The 22,711-nt window shown below is 36.3% G+C and overlaps 1 protein-coding gene across 8 annotated transcripts in view; it reads right to left on the reverse strand.

The window, feature by feature from the left end:
• AHI1 (Abelson helper integration site 1) overlaps positions 1-22,711 on the reverse strand; it is a 215,374-nt gene that overhangs the window by 160,070 nt on the left and 32,593 nt on the right. For all 8 annotated transcript variants that reach the window (XR_004628144.1, XR_004628145.1, XM_034669175.1 and 5 more), the window contains 7 exons: positions 20,254-20,435; positions 10,906-11,125; positions 9,942-10,134; positions 6,894-6,989; positions 1,981-2,166; positions 715-867; positions 172-304 (listed from right to left, as the gene is read on the reverse strand). Coding sequence is in view for 6 of the 8 variants with exons in the window: in XM_034669175.1 (XP_034525066.1) it covers positions 172-304; positions 715-867; positions 1,981-2,166; positions 6,894-6,989; positions 9,942-10,134; positions 10,906-11,125; positions 20,254-20,435 (1,163 nt within the window). In the remaining 2 variants the exon portion in view is untranslated. The remainder of the gene's footprint in view (positions 1-171; positions 305-714; positions 868-1,980; positions 2,167-6,893; positions 6,990-9,941; positions 10,135-10,905; positions 11,126-20,253; positions 20,436-22,711) is intronic.

Consider the following 22,711-nt stretch of genomic DNA (forward strand, 5'->3'; position numbering starts at 1 on the left):
GAGCCTGATGTGGGGCTCGATCCCATAACGCCAGGATCACGCCCTGAGCCGAAGGCAGACGCTTAACCGCTGTGCCGCCCAGGCGCCCCAAGAATTCAATGAATTTTAAAAACCAAACAATGTCTTCCGCATAGACGTCAATCACATCAAACAGATAGAATGATTACTCACAGATAACTGGATATCCATCCCGGCTGGCACAGGCTGCTGCTAATATTCTTCCATTATGAGAGAAAGCAAGACAAAAACATCCTCGTTCTCCTGCATTTAGTGAGAAGAGGTGCTTGTTTGGGATACGGCAAGCCTAAAAAACATATATTTAAAAAAATACATTAAGAAACATTAAAATATGAAGGCTAGTTATTAATTCAATTACTGCAGTGGAAGAGCTTTATTTTTTTTAAGTCCCTTTACTGTGATGCAAAGAAAGAGGAAAGTAAACAGAATGATGGAACACTATAGTAAATTATTTTATTTCCTAAGAAGGGAATCAGGTCTCCATAAAATAAAGTCGACTTATATTCCATGTCTAACTAGTACTTAATTCACCTAAAATATTAATAGAAAATGTCATTATCTGGTACTCTAAAGCCATCACTATTGCGTGCACGAACACACACCCACCATACATATACACGTACCCTCAAAGCTGTTGGAGCTTTTAAAATAAATAACGGCATCTCTAAATGAATTGAGAATAATCAAGCACTTCACCTGCCCAGGTAGTCGTTTCCACTTCACTACTTCTTTGGAATCTTCTAACCCAGGTTCTGCATCTACTGAACTGGTCTCATGGTGTCGTTCATAATACACTGGTTTACCTTTTTCCTCCTGAGGACTCACCACAGAACGGTAAGATGGCTTTATCTAAATGTGTATAGAAGACGAGAAAATGTAAATATCAAGTTAACCTTTTTCTCTTGTCTAGCATATAGAGTTTTTTAAATATTGAAACAGACAATGTGGAAATACTTTCAAAATGTAACCCAGAAAAACATTCTACTTTTATCTACATTATTCTAAATAAGATGAAAGGTCCTTGGTTCTATAACCAAAGTCTTAAAAGCTGGGAGGAAAAAACCAGAACTCCAGTGGTTACATGAAATGGTTTTAATAACTCTATCCCTTTGTTTCTGCCTCTTCACCAATACTTACCAGATGTCATGTCACAGCTCTGATACACTATGGTATCCCTCACTTTGATATTACAAAACCAAATCATAAAGACCTAAAGTTTTTAAATCTTCCTTTTCTTAAAAAGAGATTTAACTCCATTCAAATTAATGCAAACCAACCCTGTGGTCACACTAATAATCATTTATAGAAATTGCAACTGTCCTGAAATGTCTTATTGTCTAAAACAAAAGTTTTGTTTTAGAACCAAGTCTTTGCTAAAATCATTCATAGTGTTAATCTGTGGAAAACAGTATTAGGAACATTATTCACTGATTATTTGAATAATATTGTGAGAAGGGTGCCTGTAAATCATGGTACTGCAAATGCCTGGGACAAATATAACTTGCTGTTTTTGCCAATAAAATCCTATCGGAACACATCCACACCCATCTGTTTAGCATTGCCTACATAAGTCTGCGTAACTACTTTCTCAGTACAAAGGCAAAGCTGAGTAGTTGCAACAAAAACTGTATGGCCTACAAAGCCTAAAATATTAACTACTCTTAGGCTTTACAGAAAATATTTGTCAACACCTACCTTACATCATTTTTTAGTTTTTAAAAACCAGTATTTATTTTTTAAAAAATTCTCCTAACACTGAAACTTATATGTAGTAATTAATATTCATTTAAGTATCTTTTATATATTAGCTAGCACAAGCTTAATATATAATTGCTGAAAGTACTTTTATAGTCTAGAAATCTATTAAAATAATTCTGGAGACCTTATCTCTTTAGAAATGAAAAACGTCACCATTTAATTTCTACAACAGAGAACATATATTTCTATGTGCTATTAACTTACACATTCTGGAACTTTCAATCCTCTTACAGTTACGTATAATGTTGATGGATAACGATTTCTTGGATATTTTGACCACCATTCAAAAACCTCAACAACATTTAATTGGGATCGGGGCTTAGTAGGTGGGTAATACAGCTGCAAACGAAGTTTTGAATTGATGTTTACATTTCCATTGGCTCCTAGAAGCTTGAAATAAGAATTCCAATAAAATACTATTTTCACTGAAAATAAATACATCCAGTAAAGCAACAGTACATAGTCAAAAATCCATTTTAAAAAGATTAATACAGCACGCTGAAATTCCTTAGCTATAAAAGCAAAGAACACTGACACAGTTGGTTAAACACAATTCCAGATCATTTTGACAAAAGGTAACCCAAATTACTTTTTAAATATTTTCCTGATAGCTGTCTGGCCTGTATAAACTCAGGCTGCTGGTAAAGCATTTACATTACTGCGCCAGATGCTACTTGGCACAAAGGAGATAAGCAAGATACCTCTGTTTGAAATAACAGTGATAAAGTTAAAATGCACAGAAAGAAATTTTCCATTTATTTAGTACCAGTATTTTTAATGAACATTGTTTTAAAATTTTTTTGAGAGCGTGCATGCATGGGGGAGGGGAGGGAAGAGAGAGCACACATGCGCATGCACAGGTTGGGGGGGGCACAGAGAGAATCTTAAACAGACTCCACACCAGAGGAGAGCTCAATCTCAGGACCCTGAGATCATGACCGGACCCGAAATCAGGAGTCCGATGTTTAACCAACTGAGCCACACAGGCACCCTTTAATGATACCATTTTAATGTTTTAATTTTTAAAAAGTCAAAATCACTTTCAAAAAGTAATTAACATAAACTCATTCAAGGCATTAATAACATTTAAAAAATATTTTAGTCTACCTTCTTAGAAAAGGCTATGCAATAAAAAACCTAAAACATCTATTTAAACTAAATAAATGGAGATGCTTATGAGAAAAATAAAAATCTCATCAACTCAAAATAGGTCCCCTTTCACTAGACTATGACACTAAGTAGAAAATGTCATGTTAACCTTTGTGTCCTCTACAAATTAGGGGATATCTGGGAGCTTTGCAGCACTTAAGGCAGAACATGAAGGTGGCAGCCTAGGAGAATAAGGATGGAGGGCAGGGAATATACTCAGTAGCTGTTACTGACTGATGCAACTTGGAAAGGGAAAGAAGGGAAGATTTAGGAAAGACTCTAAGGCAATGCTGTCCAACAAAACTTTCTGTGATCATGCGAACCTTGTATACTTGTGGTACCCAATACAAGATACACTAGTCACATACGGTTATCGAGCACTTGAAGTGTGACTAGTGCAACTGTGGAACTCAATTCTAATTATATTTAATTTTAACTAATTAATTTGAATTCAAATAGCCACATGTGATTTGTGGCTACCAAAATGAACAGTGCAACTCTAAGGCTCTAAATGTGGGAGGCTGGGCTGATGGCAGTGCTATCAAATGAAGCAGCAGATACAGAACGGGTAAAGGATTTATTTCGGTAGCATACTCAGACTAGGGAAGTCTGAGGTATTTATAGGTCGTCCAAGTTAATATCTGAAATCTGAGGCAGAGGCAAGAAAAGAGGTCTAAGAAAAGTAGAATAAAGCTCTAACCATGAGTAGGGTTGATATTAGGTAAGTGGAAGACCATGAAGGAAACTGAAGGAATGGTACAGGGAAAATCAGGAAAGGATAGTGTCAAGAAAACCCAGATAACAGAGTTTCAAGAGAGTGATGTATTAAACACACACAGATGTGACAAAAGAAGAACTGAAAAATGTTCACTCACTAATGTGTCAAATAGAAGTCACTGATGATTTGTTTGGAGATACTTTCATAGCTGAAACAAAATCCAGATTGCAGTGTGTTCAGGAATGAGGCATCAATAAACAGCTGGCAAAAATATGGCCCATCTCATCCCTAGCCTTCTAGGGAAGGATGTAAAGTCAGTGGAGGTTGTAAGCAGAGGTGTGGTTATGATATACAGGGATAAAGAACCGTTTCAACAGAGTAATAGAGGAGTTCAGTAATTAAATATTAAGCCCTCGAGACTTCCTTCATAAACCCTACTCCTATCTGCCTGAAGCTTATCATAAGGGAATAATATTATAAGGAGTTATTATTCCCCAGCTTCTAAATCATACCTAATATAGGTTGTTTTAATACTCACCAGGCAATCTAGTTTACACTAGTATCATGCTTAGCATGAATAAATGACTAAGATCAGCCAAGATCTTGTCATTACGGTTACAATTACATAATGTAGAATGTGAATAAATAAGGCTTTATTATTTTAGTAATAAGGCTTTATTATTCTTTAATAATATATATGTGCTACATGCATTAAAAGTGTCTCTAGCTGAGAATTAAGATAGTCTCATTTATATCTGGGTAGGGTCCTTTGGGGTTTATTTGGACCACTACAGTAACTTTACAATTATCTAGGACACTCCTGGAACAAATGGTATACGTATTAACACACTTAAATCTTAATTTGATTCATGATATGTTCTTAAAGATTTTATTTACTTATTTGAGAGACAGAGTGAGAAAGCATGAGCAGAGGGGAGAGGCACAGGGAGAAGAAGAAGGAGACTCTCTGCTGAGGACAAAGCCTGATGCAGGGTCCCAGGATTCTGACCTGAGCAGAAGGCAGATGCTTAAACCGACTAAGCCACCAGGCGTCCCCATGCTACTTTCAAAGATGGATTTTTCCTAGTCCATACATTCGTTAATTCTCTCAACAGACATTCACTGAACACTTTCTGTGTGCCACTAATATGCTGGGAGCTGGTGATAATTAAAGAGAGAGTTTCAAGAGAGTGATATAACAAATGCAAAGAGATCTGGTAAATTAAGGACTAAAACATGTTCAACAAATTTGCCAAAAAGAAGTCACTGGTGACTTTGAAATATTTACAATCTATGAAGGCAATACAGAAGTGTTATAATAGAGGAAGTATACAGAATACTTACCCTTTGTAGGGGGTAGAGATGGAGAATTCCTGCTTTGCCATTTCTGCCAATGGCATAAAATGGATAAATAAAAATCTATATACACTTAAACGTTAAAAATGCTATAAGACGTTCTTTCCCAAGTGCAGTTTGTAGTTATTACTGTAGTTCTGTACAAATCTTAGCATTTTTAAAAGGAACAAAAGTGCTTTCTAATAAGACCACAATGACAGTATTTACTATGTGAGAGTAACCATTTTGGCTTTTGCTTTTTTTTTTTTGCTCTAAAACAGTATGAAGGGCATATAAAAAAGTTATGACAGGTTATGAAAGGGTGATTTTAGAAGCTACATTCTACCAAGGGATTCCTAAATCCACTCTAGAATTACTTCCTCCCACAGTCAATCTGGCTTCCTTTCAGCAGTTAGACTACACTTATTATTTTTTTTTTTAAGATTTACTTATTTATTTTTAGGGAGAGACAGACAGTGCATGCAAGCAAGGTAGGGGGAGAGAGAGGGAGAGGGAATCCCAAGCAGTCTCCATGCTCAGTGCAGAGCCCCACACATGAGCTGGATCTCATGTCCCTGAGATTATGACCTGAGCTGAAACCGAGAGCGGGCCTCTTAACCAACTGAAACACCCAGGTGCCCCAAACTGCACCTCTTCTAAAGCCTCTCTCTAATCCCCAATGTGGATTAAGTGCCTTACCTGGGTTTTCACAGCATCTACTCTATAGCACATAATCATGTAAGTAACATGTTTAACATGCTTATATAGAAACTGAACTGGAGGGCAAGGACCATGTCAAATTTATCTATGAATGCTCTATATTTAGCAGAGTGCCCGGCATTTCATAGACAATAAATATTATTGAATGGATAGATACACAAATAGAAAAGTTTTATAAATTGTACCAAATATGTTAATATCAAGACTTTTTATACCTTACTTATATTCAAAGTCAGAAATAAAGGATACCAGAAATAAAAGAATTATAAAATTAAAATTTCCCTTTTGTAAAATCAACCTATCACATCTTTCATCTCTGCTGAAACACTCTAGTTAAAGACACCATCATTTCCTACCAACGCTACTGTAAGAATTTTCAACCTTAATCTTCCAGTATATATATGTGTATCCTCTCTAATTCATTCTCCACCAAGCAAAGTAATCTTCCTAAACCTAAGTCAGACTATTCCACCCTTTTGTTTAAAATCCTATAATGGCTTCCCACTGTTCTTTAGAATTCTATAATGGCTTCCCATTGCTATAATGGCTTCAAAGACCTTGCAAGATGAAGACCCTGTCTACTCAGCAATCTCTTCAGATACCATTTCCCCCCTCAGTCTCTGTCCTCCAATCTCAGTGGCCTTTTGGTTATTTGAGTGTATCTCACTCCTTCCAACATCGTGTCTTTGTAAATAGGGTACCCTCTAACTCTCTCTTCCCCCCGCTACCATCAAGCTAATACTCAGGGTCAATGTCTCTTCCTTAGAAAATCTTTTCTAAGCATTTACAAAAATTGCAATAAATGATAAATTGTATAAACGATTGTTTTATATCTGCTTTCCTTGCTAAAATATGAAGTAAACAAGGTCAAGGAGTTTATTTTCTTGTTTACTGACTTGAACCATGCTGGCACACAGAAAAGGTTAAGTATCTTTTAAGTTGAATAAATGATGGCAGGGTTGTTGTGTATCTTTTTCAATACTACATACTCAGAACCAAATAGTGTATCTGGCACACACTAGACACTCAATAGATATTTAAGAATCTGATTATCACCTTACCTTGCATTGACAATTCTTCACAACTGCAATCTTAGACTATAACTCCTTATATACAACCAAACCAACTTGGGAAAACGTAGCCAATCAGATTTGAAGATGATTTTTAGAGCGTTTAAAATGGGTGAAAAACATACCTTGAGAAATGCCCAGGCAATTTTCCGAAAGCCACATTCTTGGTTTTGAACTTCAGAATTATTCCTAATTTCATCCATGCTTAAGAAATCAAGAATCTGTAAATAAGTATAAAAAATTACTTCAGAGAATACTAGCCTACTTAAAATTAAATATTTTGTTGTATATTATTGAAATTAAAAAAAATAAGTTGTACACTTAAAAGGTATTTTCTTCACAGGGAAGAAAAGCATTTCATATTTCATTTACATTTAAGTTAACTCATCCTATTAGTGAGGGTCCATTTTTTGATGACTTTATCTTTTACTAATAAATCGTTTAAGATTTATTTCATGTCAAAGACCAAGTATTAATTACCTCAAATATAGTTTAGGCATAAATACACCAGTTATAGAATTCTTAACATTTAATTTTTTTTTTAATGTATGAGAGCAGATTTCAAAATGATTGTTTAAAAAACTCATGATCTTATATATGGGTCCTTCTTTACATCACCTTCCTGAAGCTGGGGATTTTCTCTTTGGTTATATGCTGTCACTAGGCTTCTCAAGAGGATTTCTTTCACATCTCCATCCTGTCTGGATGTTAAACTCACGGAATTTGAAACAACACTGCCACAGACACCATCTGTGTTCTACCTAGGTCCCTGTCAGAGACTATCACTTTGAACTCACTGGTGCTTCTCAAAAACTTAGCTGAGATAACAAATCTTTATAGATAGCTTAAAAAGTAATATGGACTCCATTCAATCCTCTTTTTTATACACTTAAATCTGTCTTCAGATACAATAGATGCTCAGTGAAAAACCACTAACAATATAAGAAAAATATATAACAAAGTAAAAACAACTTGTAATCCAGATCCATAGATGATCAACTTTAATATCTGGTTTATACTATACCTAAACCTTTTTCTGTGCATTCCATATATATATATATATGTTACTACAAATCCAATGCTATTTTGCAAACTATTTTTATATACCACGTAGTGAATATTTCTTCAAGTCAATACATACACATGTATTTCATCATGTTAATGTCTGCCTAATATAGTCTGGTATTATAAATACTATACATTTAATAAAAGCTATTAGTTACACAACCAAATCTCTTCCTGACTGAAGAGATTTGTCTCCCTAAAATTTTTACTGTTACAGTGTTTAAATATTCTTGCACACACGTCTTTGTGTTCTTGTAATTTTTCCCTTAGTAGAAATGATGAGAAGTGGAATAATGATTTTAAAGACGTCTGATAGATATCAAGTTGTTCTTAATAATAAACCCTTAAAAGTTGAAATCAAAAGTAGTTTTGTAGACAGTAACATATTATGTTAAAACTTAAGAAGCAACTGCCACTCTGGAAAACAGTATGGAAGTTCCTTAAAAAGTTAAAAATAGAACGACCCTATGACCCAGCAATTGCACTACTAGGTATTTATAGAAAGAATACAAAAATACTGATTTGAAGGAGCACAAACACCCCAATATTTATGGCAGCACTATCAACAATAGCTAAATTATGGAAAGAGCCCAAATGTCCACTGACTGACGAGGGGATAAAGATGACATGGGGTGTACAAACACACACACACACACACACAGTGGAATATTACTCAGGCATCAAAAACAATGAAACTTTGCCATTTGCAACAACATGGATAGAACTAGAGCATATTAAGCTAAGTGAAATAAGTCAGTCAGAGAAAGACAAATACCATAAGATTTCACTTGTATGTGGAATTAAAGAAACAAAACAGATGAACATAGTGGAAGAGAAGGAAAAATAAGATAAAAACAGAGAGGGAGGCAAACCAAAAGAAACTCTTTAACTATAGAGAATAAACTGAGGGTTGCTGGAGGGGAGGACTCCAAGGAGTCCAGGAGGGATGGACTAAGTGCGTGATGGGACATTAAAGGGGGGCACTTGTAGGGATGAGCACTGGGTGTTATATGTAAGTGATGAATCAATAGATTTTACTCTTGAAACTAAAAAAAAAAAAAACCTTAAGAAGCAACCAAAAATGTCATAATCCAACAATCTTTCTTAAATCTATGAATATTACTAAAATGAATGTGAAGGAACATTATAACCAAGGACAAATTTCTATGACAAAGAAAAAGTTCCCTGACATACAAGTTACATCACTCTTTATAAAATCACAGCTTTGTATAAATCATACAACATAATCACAGATGTAAATGGTGGACTATTCACACCACAAACATACACAGATCATCTGAAAGTTAAAGATCATAAAAACAAGTAATTCCAAAAAATCAGTCATTGGCATTGGTCATGCCCTGTTCCGATGCTAAAATTCCTCGTCTTGCTTAAACTGAAAGAGAGGTTTCTCCACTTTCCTTTGCTTAGGGAGAGATGACATGAAGAAGAAAAAAGAAATGTGTATTTTAGGTTCAAACCATCTTGAAATACAAATTACCTACCCTTACAATTGGAGTAACTTTGGGTAAATAACTTTATACTCTGAACCTTGATTTCCTTTGCCATAAAACAATTAGAATAACAAGTTAGCTCAAAGGCCGTCTATTTCATAAAGCTTTCCCTGACTGCTCTGACCCTCCATCCACCCTTCACACCTAGGACGTTCTACTTCACCTCGGTTATATATTACACTGTATTAGTCAAAGTGATCTGTGTGTGTTCATCCTTCTTTCCCTTGGTTGTATACAAACTCTTGGGGAGTCCCATATACTTAAATAAGTTTACATTTTGTAAAATGGGTTAAGAACAGAGGATTGTATAGATATAGATTAGATTCATCACTTCAGTTTACAGTCATGGTATCACTGTCAAAATTAAATAATACCGAGTGAATTACATGGCTAATTACTTACACTGGTAAATGCTCAGCAAATATACTATTACAGCATATTACATCTCCACAGCATATTACAAACACTAAATCCTAGGGATTAAATCCTTACACTATTTTCTTACATTATTAAACTACTAAAAACAATAGCTTACATGTATGCTATTAAAATATTAACCAAAATTTAGTTTAAATCGCTCTATTCAATTCATACCTCAAAAAACAAGATGACTTTAGGGCTCTCATCAAAATCTCGAAGCAAATAGGGGAAGTTTTCATTAAAAATAATTTGTTCTTCCCACTCTGGAAGTCTTGATTTTAACTGTTTAAAATCATATGGCTGGGTCATAATAGGAAGAATGTAATCCACACTCTCTTTTTCATAGTAAGATGAAACAGGCCGTTCACTGGTCAAAAAAAGATGCTTCCATTAACACGATTTTTTACGATAATTTTGAGAAAATGAGAAAAAAAATATAGTGCTCAAAGTGAAGAAATAATGAATAGTCATGATATACAATGAAAAATTACTGGAGCGCCTGGGTGGCTCAGTCATTAAGCGTCTGCCTTCGGCTCAGGTCATGATCCCAGGGTCCTGGGATTGAGCCCCACATGGGGGTCCCTGCTCAGCAAGGAGCCTGCTTCTCCCTCTCCTTCTGCCCCTGCTTGTGTTCCCTCTCTAGCTGTCTCCCTCTGTCAAATAAATAAATAAAATCCATTTATTTTACTGTGCTTTTATTTATAAGTTTCAAGCACGTATTAGCTATAGAAGTAATATTAGGAAAAAATTAAATTCAAGATTCACTGCCTTCATATGAGGCCGAAGTAACCTATTAGCTTCAAAAGAAAAATATGAAATTAGACAATTAAAGCATGTACAGTGCAACATGCTGTGACTTACACTGCAAGTTCAATGCCACAAATTAGTCATTAAGTTTGGCTGAAGTTTTCTCAACTCCCCTCCACTTAAAATGAATCACTGAATTAACAAATGTTCTCTATTTCTTCTAAAAAACGTACTGATCAGTATCAATAGTCTAGGAACATCTACAACCAGTAAATTAGTCTCTAATACAAATCATTAGTTCTATTTCCATTGCCTTTCAATGGCAGAAAAGACAACTTATACTGTAGACAGTTTCAATTTCAAGGGCTGGCTGTGTAATTAAAAAAATTACCTATCATCTTTCTTGACGTATTGTCCAGTATTCTCATCAATCACATGAATTTTTACCATTGGGTGAGAAATCATAAAATCAGACTTAAGTCGATCAGTGCGGTGAATGTAAACTCCCAGGACAAGGTCATCATCGAGCAAACATTTGGGATAAACTGGACTATCTCGGCTTGTTACTTCATGAACACCATCACCATCAGCGTCTTCATTATCATCTGAAACTACATGCACAGAAGAAAATCAACATTATAAATAATTGTTCTCACAACAATATATTCAATAATACACGCTGGATTTACATATAACCTAATCTTTATAATCCATGATTATTTGTCTTTGTTAACAAAGTAACTTCAAAGGAAAAGAAAGAAAAAGCCAGACAACAGATTATACTCTGAAAGTAAAATATTACATTTACTAATGTATTAAAATAGGATGAGGAATCTTTCATTTTTTCCCTAAAAAGGACCAAGAACACGAAATGAAAATAATGAAAACCAAAGACAAAAAAGTGACTTTATCTAGGTATATATATATATTTTTTAAAGATTTTATTTTTATTTATTTGACAGAGATAGAGACAGCCAGTGAGAGAGGGAACACAAGCAGGGGGAGTGGGAGAGGAAGAAGCAGGCTCATAGAGGAAGAGCCTGATATGGGGCTCGATCCCATAACGCCGGGATCACGCCCTGAGCCGAAGGCAGACGCTTAACTGCTGTGCCACCCAGGTGCCCCTAACTAGGTATATTCTAAGTGGCATATGCATCACTCAATTAATCTATAACTGTAATTTCTACTTCTGTATAGGATGTAGTAGGATGTAGCAGGTCAATGCTTCTCATAACAACAACATGAAAAAGCCAAATGAATTACAAAACCCTTATTTTCAAAGGCATCAGAACAATACAGAGACAATATACAGCAGATGGACTAAAATTCCAGAGAGGAAGAATCATTCAGTGGTAAGATGATGGACTAGTAGCTGTTTTAGTCTCTGGGGACATTTGCTGATTCAGGGTTTGGGCTGAGGATCAGGTTTGGCCCCCACAAAAGGTCATCATGCGAGAAAGAGTACCCACAAAACTTTTAGTGGTTGTTGGGGCTACAGCAGTCACATTAGATTTTTGAGGAGCTTCAAACACATAGCTAATTTTCCCCCACAAAACTGAATTCTGAGGCTATGTAAGATGTTAAAGAGGTAGTGAAATCTCCCAAGCTTGTGGTACTAGGAGATGATGATGACCCACCAGGGGAAGGGGCCTGAAACAAAACAGGCAAAAAAAAGCCCTAGAGGACATGGTCATTCTCCATGTATAGCTGCTTTTCACCTGGGGTCACTTAGCAATTCTTGGTGTAGCTAGAGGTTGAGAATCTGGGGGACAGAGAAACCAGCAGAGATTCTGGCATTCACGAGGCTGGAATGACAAAACTGTAGACCTGAGGGGCCTCAAACACATGAACAGTCTCCCCTTCAAGACATCTGACAAATTTTGAAGCTGAATGGGGCAAAAGCCTGAAGGACCAGGCTGAAAACCTCACAAGGGCAAAACTGAATCTCCCAGTCTTTTAGGCTGAGGATACACATATCTGCCAGATTCTTAGTTCAAAACTCCTGGAAGGCCACATCCTAGGACTGGGGCAAATCAAAGACACAGTTTTGATCAAAACTACAATCCAGCCCAGACATAGCTCAATCCCTGATGGATTAAAATCAGTTTCCCACCCTATCTGCCTAAGAGAGGGAAGAAGAAACCTTTTCTAGTAGAAGATAAAATCATCTGGAGCCTCTAGCACTCTACAAACAGTATCCAGGATATTATAAAAAGTTACTAGGCATAAAAGAGGCAAGACTATATGACCAACAACCAGGAGAAAAGGCAGAGAACAGAAGCTGACCCACAGATGATCCAGACTGGAGTTAGCACACAAGGACTTTAAATAACTATGACTATTAATATGTTCAAGAAAATAAAGGAAAAAATGGGTTAAAATGGTAACTTTCTACAGAGAACTAGAATCAATAAAAAAAACCCAACAGATATTCTGGAAATGAAAAATATAGCATCTGAAGGGTGCCTGGGTGGCTCAATCAGTTAGTGTCTGATTCTTGATCTCAGCTCAGGTCTTGATCTCAGGGTCGTGAATTCAAGCCCTGCACTGGGCTCCATGCACAGACGGAGCCTACTTAAAAACAACAACAACAACAACAACAACAACACAGCACTTGAAATTAAGAACTCAATAGATAGAGGTGTTTAATAGCACACTGGACACAAAGAAAGACATGATTAGTGAAACAGAAAAAAGATCAGTATCAACATCCAAATGGAAGCACAGTGGAAAAAATTTCAAAAAGAATATAGGGAAAAAATGTAAGAAACGGGTAGACACACTTAAAAAATATATTTGAATTTATAATCTAGAAAAAGAGGAGGGAATAATGAAGAAGCCATATTCTAAAAAATAATTATATAATTGAATTTTCCACAACTGGTAAGTGGTATCAACCAGTAAACTCTAAGCAGGGTAAATTCCAACAAAGCCATNGAGAGGGAACACAAGCAGGGGGAGTGGGAGAGGAAGAAGCAGGCTCATAGAGGAAGAGCCTGATATGGGGCTCGATCCCATAACGCCGGGATCACGCCCTGAGCCGAAGGCAGACGCTTAACTGCTGTGCCACCCAGGTGCCCCTAACTAGGTATATTCTAAGTGGCATATGCATCACTCAATTAATCTATAACTGTAATTTCTACTTCTGTATAGGATGTAGTAGGATGTAGCAGGTCAATGCTTCTCATAACAACAACATGAAAAAGCCAAATGAATTACAAAACCCTTATTTTCAAAGGCATCAGAACAATACAGAGACAATATACAGCAGATGGACTAAAATTCCAGAGAGGAAGAATCATTCAGTGGTAAGATGATGGACTAGTAGCTGTTTTAGTCTCTGGGGACATTTGCTGATTCAGGGTTTGGGCTGAGGATCAGGTTTGGCCCCCACAAAAGGTCATCATGCGAGAAAGAGTACCCACAAAACTTTTAGTGGTTGTTGGGGCTACAGCAGTCACATTAGATTTTTGAGGAGCTTCAAACACATAGCTAATTTTCCCCCACAAAACTGAATTCTGAGGCTATGTAAGATGTTAAAGAGGTAGTGAAATCTCCCAAGCTTGTGGTACTAGATGATGATGACCCACCAGGGGAAGGGGCCTGAAACAAAACAGGCAAAAAAAAGCCCTAGAGGACATGGTCATTTTCCATGTATAGCTGCTTTTCACCTGGGGTCACTTAGCAATTCTTGGTGTAGCTAGAGGTTGAGAATCTGGGGGACAGAGAAACCAGCAGAGATTCTGGCATTCACATGAGGCTGGAATGACAAAACTGTAGACCTGAGGGGCCTCAAACACATGAACAGTCTCCCCTTCAAGACATCTGACAAATTTTGAAGCTGAATGGGGCAAAAGCCTGAAGGACCAGGCTGAAAACCTCACAAGGGCAAAACTGAATCTCCCAGTCTTTTAGGCTGAGGATACACATACCTGCCAGATTCTTAGTTCAAAACTCCTGGAAGGCCACATCCTAGGACTGGGGCAAATCAAAGACACAGTTTTGATCAAAACTACAATCCAGCCCAGACATAGCTCAATCCCTGATGGATTAAAATCAGTTTCCCACCCTATCTGCCTAAGAGAGGGAAGAAGAAACCTTTTCTAGTAGAAGATAAAATCATCTGGAGCCTCTAGCACTCTACAAACAGTATCCAGGATATTATAAAAAGTTACTAGGCATAAAAGAGGCAAGACTATATGACCAACAACCAGGAGAAAAGGCAGAGAACAGAAGCTGACCCACAGATGATCCAGACTGGAGTTAGCACACAAGGACTTTAAATAACTATGACTATTAATATGTTCAAGAAAATAAAGGAAAAAATGGGTTAAAATGGTAACTTTCTACAGAGAACTAGAATCAATAAAAAAAACCCAACAGATATTCTGGAAATGAAAAATATAGCATCTGAAGGGTGCCTGGGTGGCTCAATCAGTTAGTGTCTGATTCTTGATCTCAGCTCAGGTCTTGATCTCAGGGTCGTGAATTCAAGCCCTGCACTGGGCTCCATGCACAGACGGAGCCTACTTAAAAACAACAACAACAACAACAACAACAACACAGCACTTGAAATTAAGAACTCAATAGATAGAGGTGTTTAATAGCACACTGGACACAAAGAAAGACATGATTAGTGAAACAGAAAAAAGATCAGTATCAACATCCAAATGGAAGCACAGTGGAAAAAATTTCAAAAAGAATATAGGGAAAAAATGTAAGAAACGGGTAGACACACTTAAAAAATATATTTGAATTTATAATCTAGAAAAAGAGGAGGGAATAATGAAGAAGCCATATTCTAAAAAATAATTATATAATTGAATTTTCCACAACTGGTAAGTGGTATCAACCAGTAAACTCTAAGCAGGGTAAATTCCAACAAAGCCATATTTAGACATAATATGATAAAATACTGACATCAAAGACAAAAAGAAAATCTAAAGATGAGTCAGATGGGAAAAAGGTCACAATCCCACTAATGGGACGTAACTGCTGGAAACAGAAATGATGGAAGCCAGGAGTGAACTGTATGATTTCTCCAAAGTACTAAAGAAAACCAACATGAAACCTAAAATTCTATGCTAGCAAATAGAGTTCAAAAATGAAGGTAAAAGCATTTTTACACAACAAAATCTGAGGGGATTAGCAGGCCCACAGTAGGAGAAATAGTTTAAGCTCATCAAGCAGATGAAAAATGGAAAAATGTAAATTCATTAAGGAAAAAGTAAATTTTGGGATGAATATAAACTAATATCAGCTGTATAAGACGGTCCTTATAATAGCTGTGAAGTTTAAATTACATGCAGAACTAAGATGCATAGTAAGAAACCTATGAAGCAGGAGAGAGAGAGATGCAGAAAAAGCAACTGACAAAATTCGGATGGAATTAAACTATTCTAATGCTCTAGCAATGTTGGGGAAGCATATTTTATTAGGGAATTAAAGTGTATTAGACTATAATAAGTCAAGAATAAACAATGTTCTTGAGGATAACAATTAAAATACTGTAAAAGAATGTATAATTAACAAGTTAATATAAGAAGAAAATTTTTTAAATAACTTAAATAATTCAAAAGAAGACAAAGAGAAAAAAGAATATAAGACAGGTGGATCATACACAAAACAGTGAGATAATAAATATAAGGACACAGAGACTGCAAACAAGAAGGGGGTTTTTGCTTTTTTGGGGGGGCGCACAGCACTTCACATTTACTGAGGGTCTGCCCCCAAGGAGCTCACAGGCTGGGAGCTGAGACCCTCCCCCCATGTTCTAGGGTGGGGACAGAAAAGAGGTGAAGGCAAACAAAAGAAGGAAATGCAGAGACACTGTGTCCCAAGTAAAGGGGATGTAAAGTAGGCACAGGTAGGAAGCCTAGGGGGGTGGGGTGGGGGAGAAATGGAGTAATGGCAAGCTCTATCTAGACCTGGGGACCATGGACCAAGCACAGGTGTGAAGGCTACCCCTCCTCCACCAAGTTGGCACCACCTGGTGGTATACTGTGGGTAATGACAGAGAAATGAGCATGGGAAAAACTACATTATGCAAACTCAAACTACAAGTAGACTTTGAGGGAAGATTATTAGAGATAAAAAAAAAAATACTGCATAATAATTGCTCTTACACACTGAATGCTTATGTCCCCACAAGATTCATATGTTGAAATCCTAACCTCCAATGTGACAGTAAGTACTAAGAGGTGGGGACTTTAGGAGTCAATCATGAGGGGAGAGCCCCCATGGATTGGGTTAACGTCCCTATAAAAGTGACCCCAAAGAGGTACCCTGCTATGTGAGGTTACAGTAAAAAGACATCAGTCTACAACCAGGAAGTGGGTCCTCACCAGACACTAAATCGGTGGGTACCTTGATCTTGGACTTTCCAGTCTCCGGAACTGTTAAGCCATCCAGTCTATGATATTTTGTTACAGTAGCCTGAATGATTAACACAACTTGGAAGTGTCAATCTGACAGGAAGATATAATATTCCTAAACACACACATATAGTCAATAACATAACTTCAAGATACATAAAGAGGAAAAACCTAACAGAAATAAAGAGAAAACAGAGAAACCCAAAATCACAGTACAAATTTTAATACTTGTCTCAATAAATAGATAGAATAAGCAGGCCAAAAAAATCAGATAGATGAGCTGGACACAATAAACTTGATCTGACATTCACAGGACACTGCACCCAATGATACCAGAATTCACTTTCTTTTTAAGAGCACGTGAAATACTTAGCAAATTGGTCACAAGCTTGTCATAAAGAAAGCCTCAGTAAATTTTAAAGATTAAAATCATTCACAATATGTTCTCTGACAACGGCAGATAGAAACCAAAACAAAAAGGTAACTAGAAAATCACGTGTTGGATGAGATGAAACAATATACTTCTAAAAATGGGTGATCAAAAGAGAAATTAAAACAGAAATTAGAAAATGTTTTTATTGAATGATAATGAAGATATATCAAATATTTGTGGGATGCAGCTAACGTACTACTTAGATGAAAAGTTAAAGTCTTAAAAATATGGTGGGGGTGGGGGAAGGAAGAGGGAGAATTGAGAAGCTGCTTCTAAAATTCATATGGAAATGCAAAGGGCAAAGAATAGGTCAGGTAATGCTAAAGAAGAAAAAAACTGTTGGAGTACTTACAGAGCTGAATAGCAAGATCTATTATAAAGCTATAGTACTTAAGTCATAGTTGTGTTGGTACAAACAGCCTAATATAACAGAATAGAAACTGATCCATTCCCATAGTCATGTTATTTGGAATAAAGGTGATACTACAATACAGAGGAAAAAAGATGCTCTCTACCATAAATGGTACTAGGTCAATTACATATTCATGCAGGAAAAAAATGGGTCTTAACCACTCTGTCTCACCATACACAAGAATCAATTCTAGATGAAATGCAGAGCAAAATGTGAAAAAGCAAAACAGAAAACTTTTCGAAAACAATACGTACAAAAACATCTTCGGGATTTGGGAAAGATTTCTCATATCACAGAAAGCACTTACCATCAAAGGAAAAAAATGGATAAATAGGGCTATATTAAATTTTAGAATTCTGCTTTTCAAAAGATACCAATAAAACAATAGTAAAACCTAGAGTGCGAAGATGTCTGCGATATACATGTATGTATTCATATCCAAGAAAAGACTGATGTCTAGCTATATAAAATATTCTCACAAATTATAAAAGGCAGACAATGCCATTTCTTAAAAATACACACAAAAGACTTAAACAAATGTACAAATAAAGAAATCCAAGTAGACAACAAACATGAAGAAGATGCTCAACTTCATTTGTTATAAGTTTAAAGTAAAACTGAAGTATCACTACACATTATACACTAAGAACAGCTAAAATTTTTAAATACTGACAATATAAATGTTCGTGAAGACATGGAGCACTGGAAGCTTTCAAATGCTGCTAGTTTCATCAACTGGTCAACCAACTCTGGAAAATGGGAAGTACTTCTTAAAGTGAAAAATATACATAATCTCTGACATAGTGACTCTCTCCTAAGAAGATGCCCAACAAAATAAATACATGAGAAAGCAGTGAGGAATACTTTTTCAGTTTTTCTTTAGATGCTAGACTTAAAGGATCACAGCCATGTTTCCAAGTAGCGTTTCCCAACCTCTACCAGTTAGCAGTTCTGAAAGACACAAGAACTTCATAAATAAAGGATTCTATGCATTAAAAAAAGATGCCCAACAAAAATGTATATATATGCTTGCCAGAAGTCTTGACTAGAACATTATAGCTTTATTTGTAATCACCTAAAACTAGAAACAGCTCAAATGTCCATCAGTGTAACTGGTATATTACTGCGGTATATTCACACAATGGATATCTACATAGTGCAAGAGCAGAACCGGTAATGAATAAACTCAACTACCTGCAACATAGTCTAAATCTCACAAAAATAATTTTTAATGAAAGAAGTCAGACACAGAGAGCACAGTATTTCTGATTCTTTTCACATTAAAGCAGAAAAACAGGCAAAAATAAATTGTGTTAGATGTCAAGGTAATGTTTACTCCTGAAGGGCAATGAAAGGGAAGGGGACTTAAGGGGTTTCTGGTGTTAATAGTGTTGTTTCTTGATTTGCATGACGATTCTATAGGCATGTTCAGTTTGTGAAAATCCACTAAGTAGTATACTTGTAACACGTACACTTTTCTAGGCGTATATCCTAGAACCTTTGTAAAGGTTTTACAAATGTGGTAACAGGAACCACAAAGCATCATCGATTGCATATCCAATGAATAACAACTATAAATTCTGAAATTGCCTATTCTGGTCCCAATTTTTGGCCAATTAAATGGAAATTGAAAAGGAAAAAAAAAGAAGTAGGAAAAAGGCAATAACAAGTAGAGAAAAATGAGAGGAGGAAAGAAATGAATAAAGAGGAAGACAGAAAGCAAGAGGGTGGGGAGGAAAAGTGGGAAGGAATGACAGAAGCTGAATTAGGCTGTGGATGTGGGAAGGCAATCACGTGTGACAGAGGGATACAGCCTTAACATCTGACATGTTCATTGGCCATTGACCATTTATAGCTTTCAATAAACGAGTCTGAATTATTTAGGGGTTCTAAACTCAATGATATAAAGAAGAAATCTGTGCCACAAAAGCAACAAAGTTAATGTCATTCTAGGGTTCAATTAAATTCAGTCAAGAATTAGAGATAACTTAAATAATATTAACTCATCACACAGACCCCCAGTTACAAATAAATGAATAAATAAATGAATCCAAGAACAAGTGCCATATATAGCTGACCCTTGAACAATGCCAGGGTTAAGGGCACCAAAACCTGTGCATTTGCAAATCTGTGTTAAACTTGTGACTCCCCCAAAACTTTACTAATAGCTTACTATTGACCAGAAGCCTTACTGATAACATAAAGAGTCAATTAACACATATTTTACATGTTACTTGTGTTATATATTATATTCTTACAATAAAGCAAGCCAGAGAAAAGAAAATGCTATAAGGAAAAGAAAATACATTTATAGTGCTGTACTTTTTTATTGAAAAAAATCTGTATAAGTGGACCTGCATAGTTTGAACCCATGTTTTTCAAGGGTCAAATGTATTCTTTACTGGATTTTTAAAATTATAGTCTTTGGGACAGATTTTCTTCAGTTTTAAGGACTCAAAGTCCTACAATCAAGTTATTTCTACCAAGGCACCTATTTTTCATTTTATTTGGATAACAAACCTGTTTTAGTCTTCTTTTTCTTTTTTTTTGGTTTGGATTTTGTGTCATCTTGCATGCTATCTTCTACATTGTCTTCCATTGAGCTTATTTTATCATCTTGATGAGAATCTGAAGTAACTGTTCTAACTGGAGATCGCTTCTTTTCTTCACTTTCAACTGTGTCATCAGAGATGGTCAATATACTGCAAATACAACCCAAGCACAAGCCATTAAAAATACATTCTTCTTCTTCTTCTTAATGATGCAGCAAAGTGAACAGTGAACAGTGAACAGAGTCAAGGATAATCCTAAAATCAACATTATTTCCTGCTAGGGGGTACATATATTTCATTAAGTACTAAAATGGTGAACTGCCAAATTAGGTACTACTTTGCGTTTGGTAATGAGTTACATACCCATGCCAAATTAAACTTGAGCTCTAAACTTCCGGAAAAGATGAAGCTGTATTTTATGAGCAATAGATCTGCTTTTCCATAGGACTTATGAGAAGGCACCCTCACCCTTTGCCAAATAAATGATTAATGGATGAAATTCTAAATTACCTTATTTAAAAGCAAAAAAAGTGTCTACGTTTGTTCTGCTTTCAAAAGACTTCAGATATTGAACTTCTGATTTCTAGGTAACAATTAATTACTTGTTTTTTTCCACTGGCTGGTGTGCCACTACATTTTCAGAAGGCCATTATTAATATGAAAATCTGCATCACATGAACTAATAAATGGTAAGGGGTAGCAGCCTAGAGTTATACTCAGTTGTAGAGAGAAACCAGCCTATTAAAGTTTATAATTTACCAAGAAAAAATCTGCATCTAAATAAAAAGCTGACTTCCAATATGGTCATATTTTTAAAAAAGAGGTTGAGAGATAAAAAGATTACAGAAATATTTCGAAATAGTCATTCCAGAAAGCTATGCTATTTTATCACATCACCAAATATTATTATTTAAAGAGAACTACCTTTTGCATGCCATGGTCACATAACCCATGGTTTTATTTAAAATTCATGAACTAGGGGGCGCCTGGGTGGCGCAGTCATTAAGTGTCTGCCCTTGGCTCAGGGCGGGATCCCGGCGTTCTGGGATCGAGCCCCACATCAGGCTCCTCCGCTAGGAGCCTGCTTCTTCCTCTCCCACTCCCCCTGCTTGTGTTCCCTCTTTCGCTGGCTGTCTCTCTCTGTCAAATAAATAAATAAATAAAATCTTTAAAAAAAAATAAAATAAAATTCTTGAACTAACATTTAATAGTGAATATGCCTTACCAGTTCATAACAGATATGGTAGCTGTAAGAAAGACTGACAGTATACTGTGGCAAGTAGCTTCTAAGATGGCCCTCATTGATCCCTGCCTCCTGCTATTAGTATCGTTGTCTAGACCTTCTCTTGATTGTGGGCTGGACACAGAGACTCACTTCTAATAGACAAAATACGACAAAAGTAATGGATGCCACTTCCAAACCAAGATTAGGTTCCATAAAGACTATACTCACTCTCTCTCTCTCTCTCAGAGCACTTGCTCTGGGGAAGCAAGTGGCCATGTTGTGGGTAGCCCACACGGCCGATGTCTCTGGCCAAAAGTCAGTCAGGACCTGAGACCTGCCAAGCACCACATGAGTGAGCTTAGAAGTGGATATTTCAAGGCTTCCAACAGCTCTGTCGCTTGCAGATCCTCCTCCAGCCAGCCTTAAGATGACTACACCCCCAGCCGACACCCTGACTGTAGGCCTAGAGAGATCCTGAGCCACCAGTACCCACTTAAGCCATGCTCAGATTCCTGATCCACAGAAATAGCTAATACATATAGTAACATGTTCACGTAGCAACTCTTTTTGCCTTCCTTTGGTTACCACTGGTTGTCTAGCTTTTGGTAAGCGGGGAATTATTTTTAGATGAGGACATTAGGGAAACTGTCCCTGAAGGCCAGGGAATAATTAAATATAGAATGTTCCCACCTCAAATTGTTTATGTAGATGTGGACTGCAGAAAACAAAGTTAATTAGTTAAAAGACATTTTTTATCTTGTTTTCTCTAAAGAGAGACATATAAATATAAATATGATCACAGAAGCACTCACATTGCATATGCAAACATGTATGTTATACATATATATAGAAAAAGACTAGAATACTAAATTGCTTATAATGATTACCTTTAGATGGTTAGGTTACTTTACCTTCTTCTTCATGTCTTTATTGTATGTTCTACAACAAGCAAATGTTATTTGTATAATAAAAAAATACTATATTCATATACCCAAAAAGGTATTTGTAACTCAAAAAAAGGAGAGAAATTGGGTTTCTATTATTTAATAAGCAGATGTAAATAAGTGTTTAAGGGTAGCGACTTTAGAACAAGACTGCTAAGGTGTTGGCTCAGCTTCTTACTGGTTCTGTGACTTAAACCCTTCAAGTTTCCTTATCTGCAAAATAGGGCAATGGTATTACTATTCCTCATAAGGTTGTT

This window comes from Ailuropoda melanoleuca, chromosome 10 (assembly GCF_002007445.2).
Source record: "Ailuropoda melanoleuca isolate Jingjing chromosome 10, ASM200744v2, whole genome shotgun sequence".
NCBI lineage: Eukaryota > Metazoa > Chordata > Mammalia > Carnivora > Ursidae > Ailuropoda > Ailuropoda melanoleuca.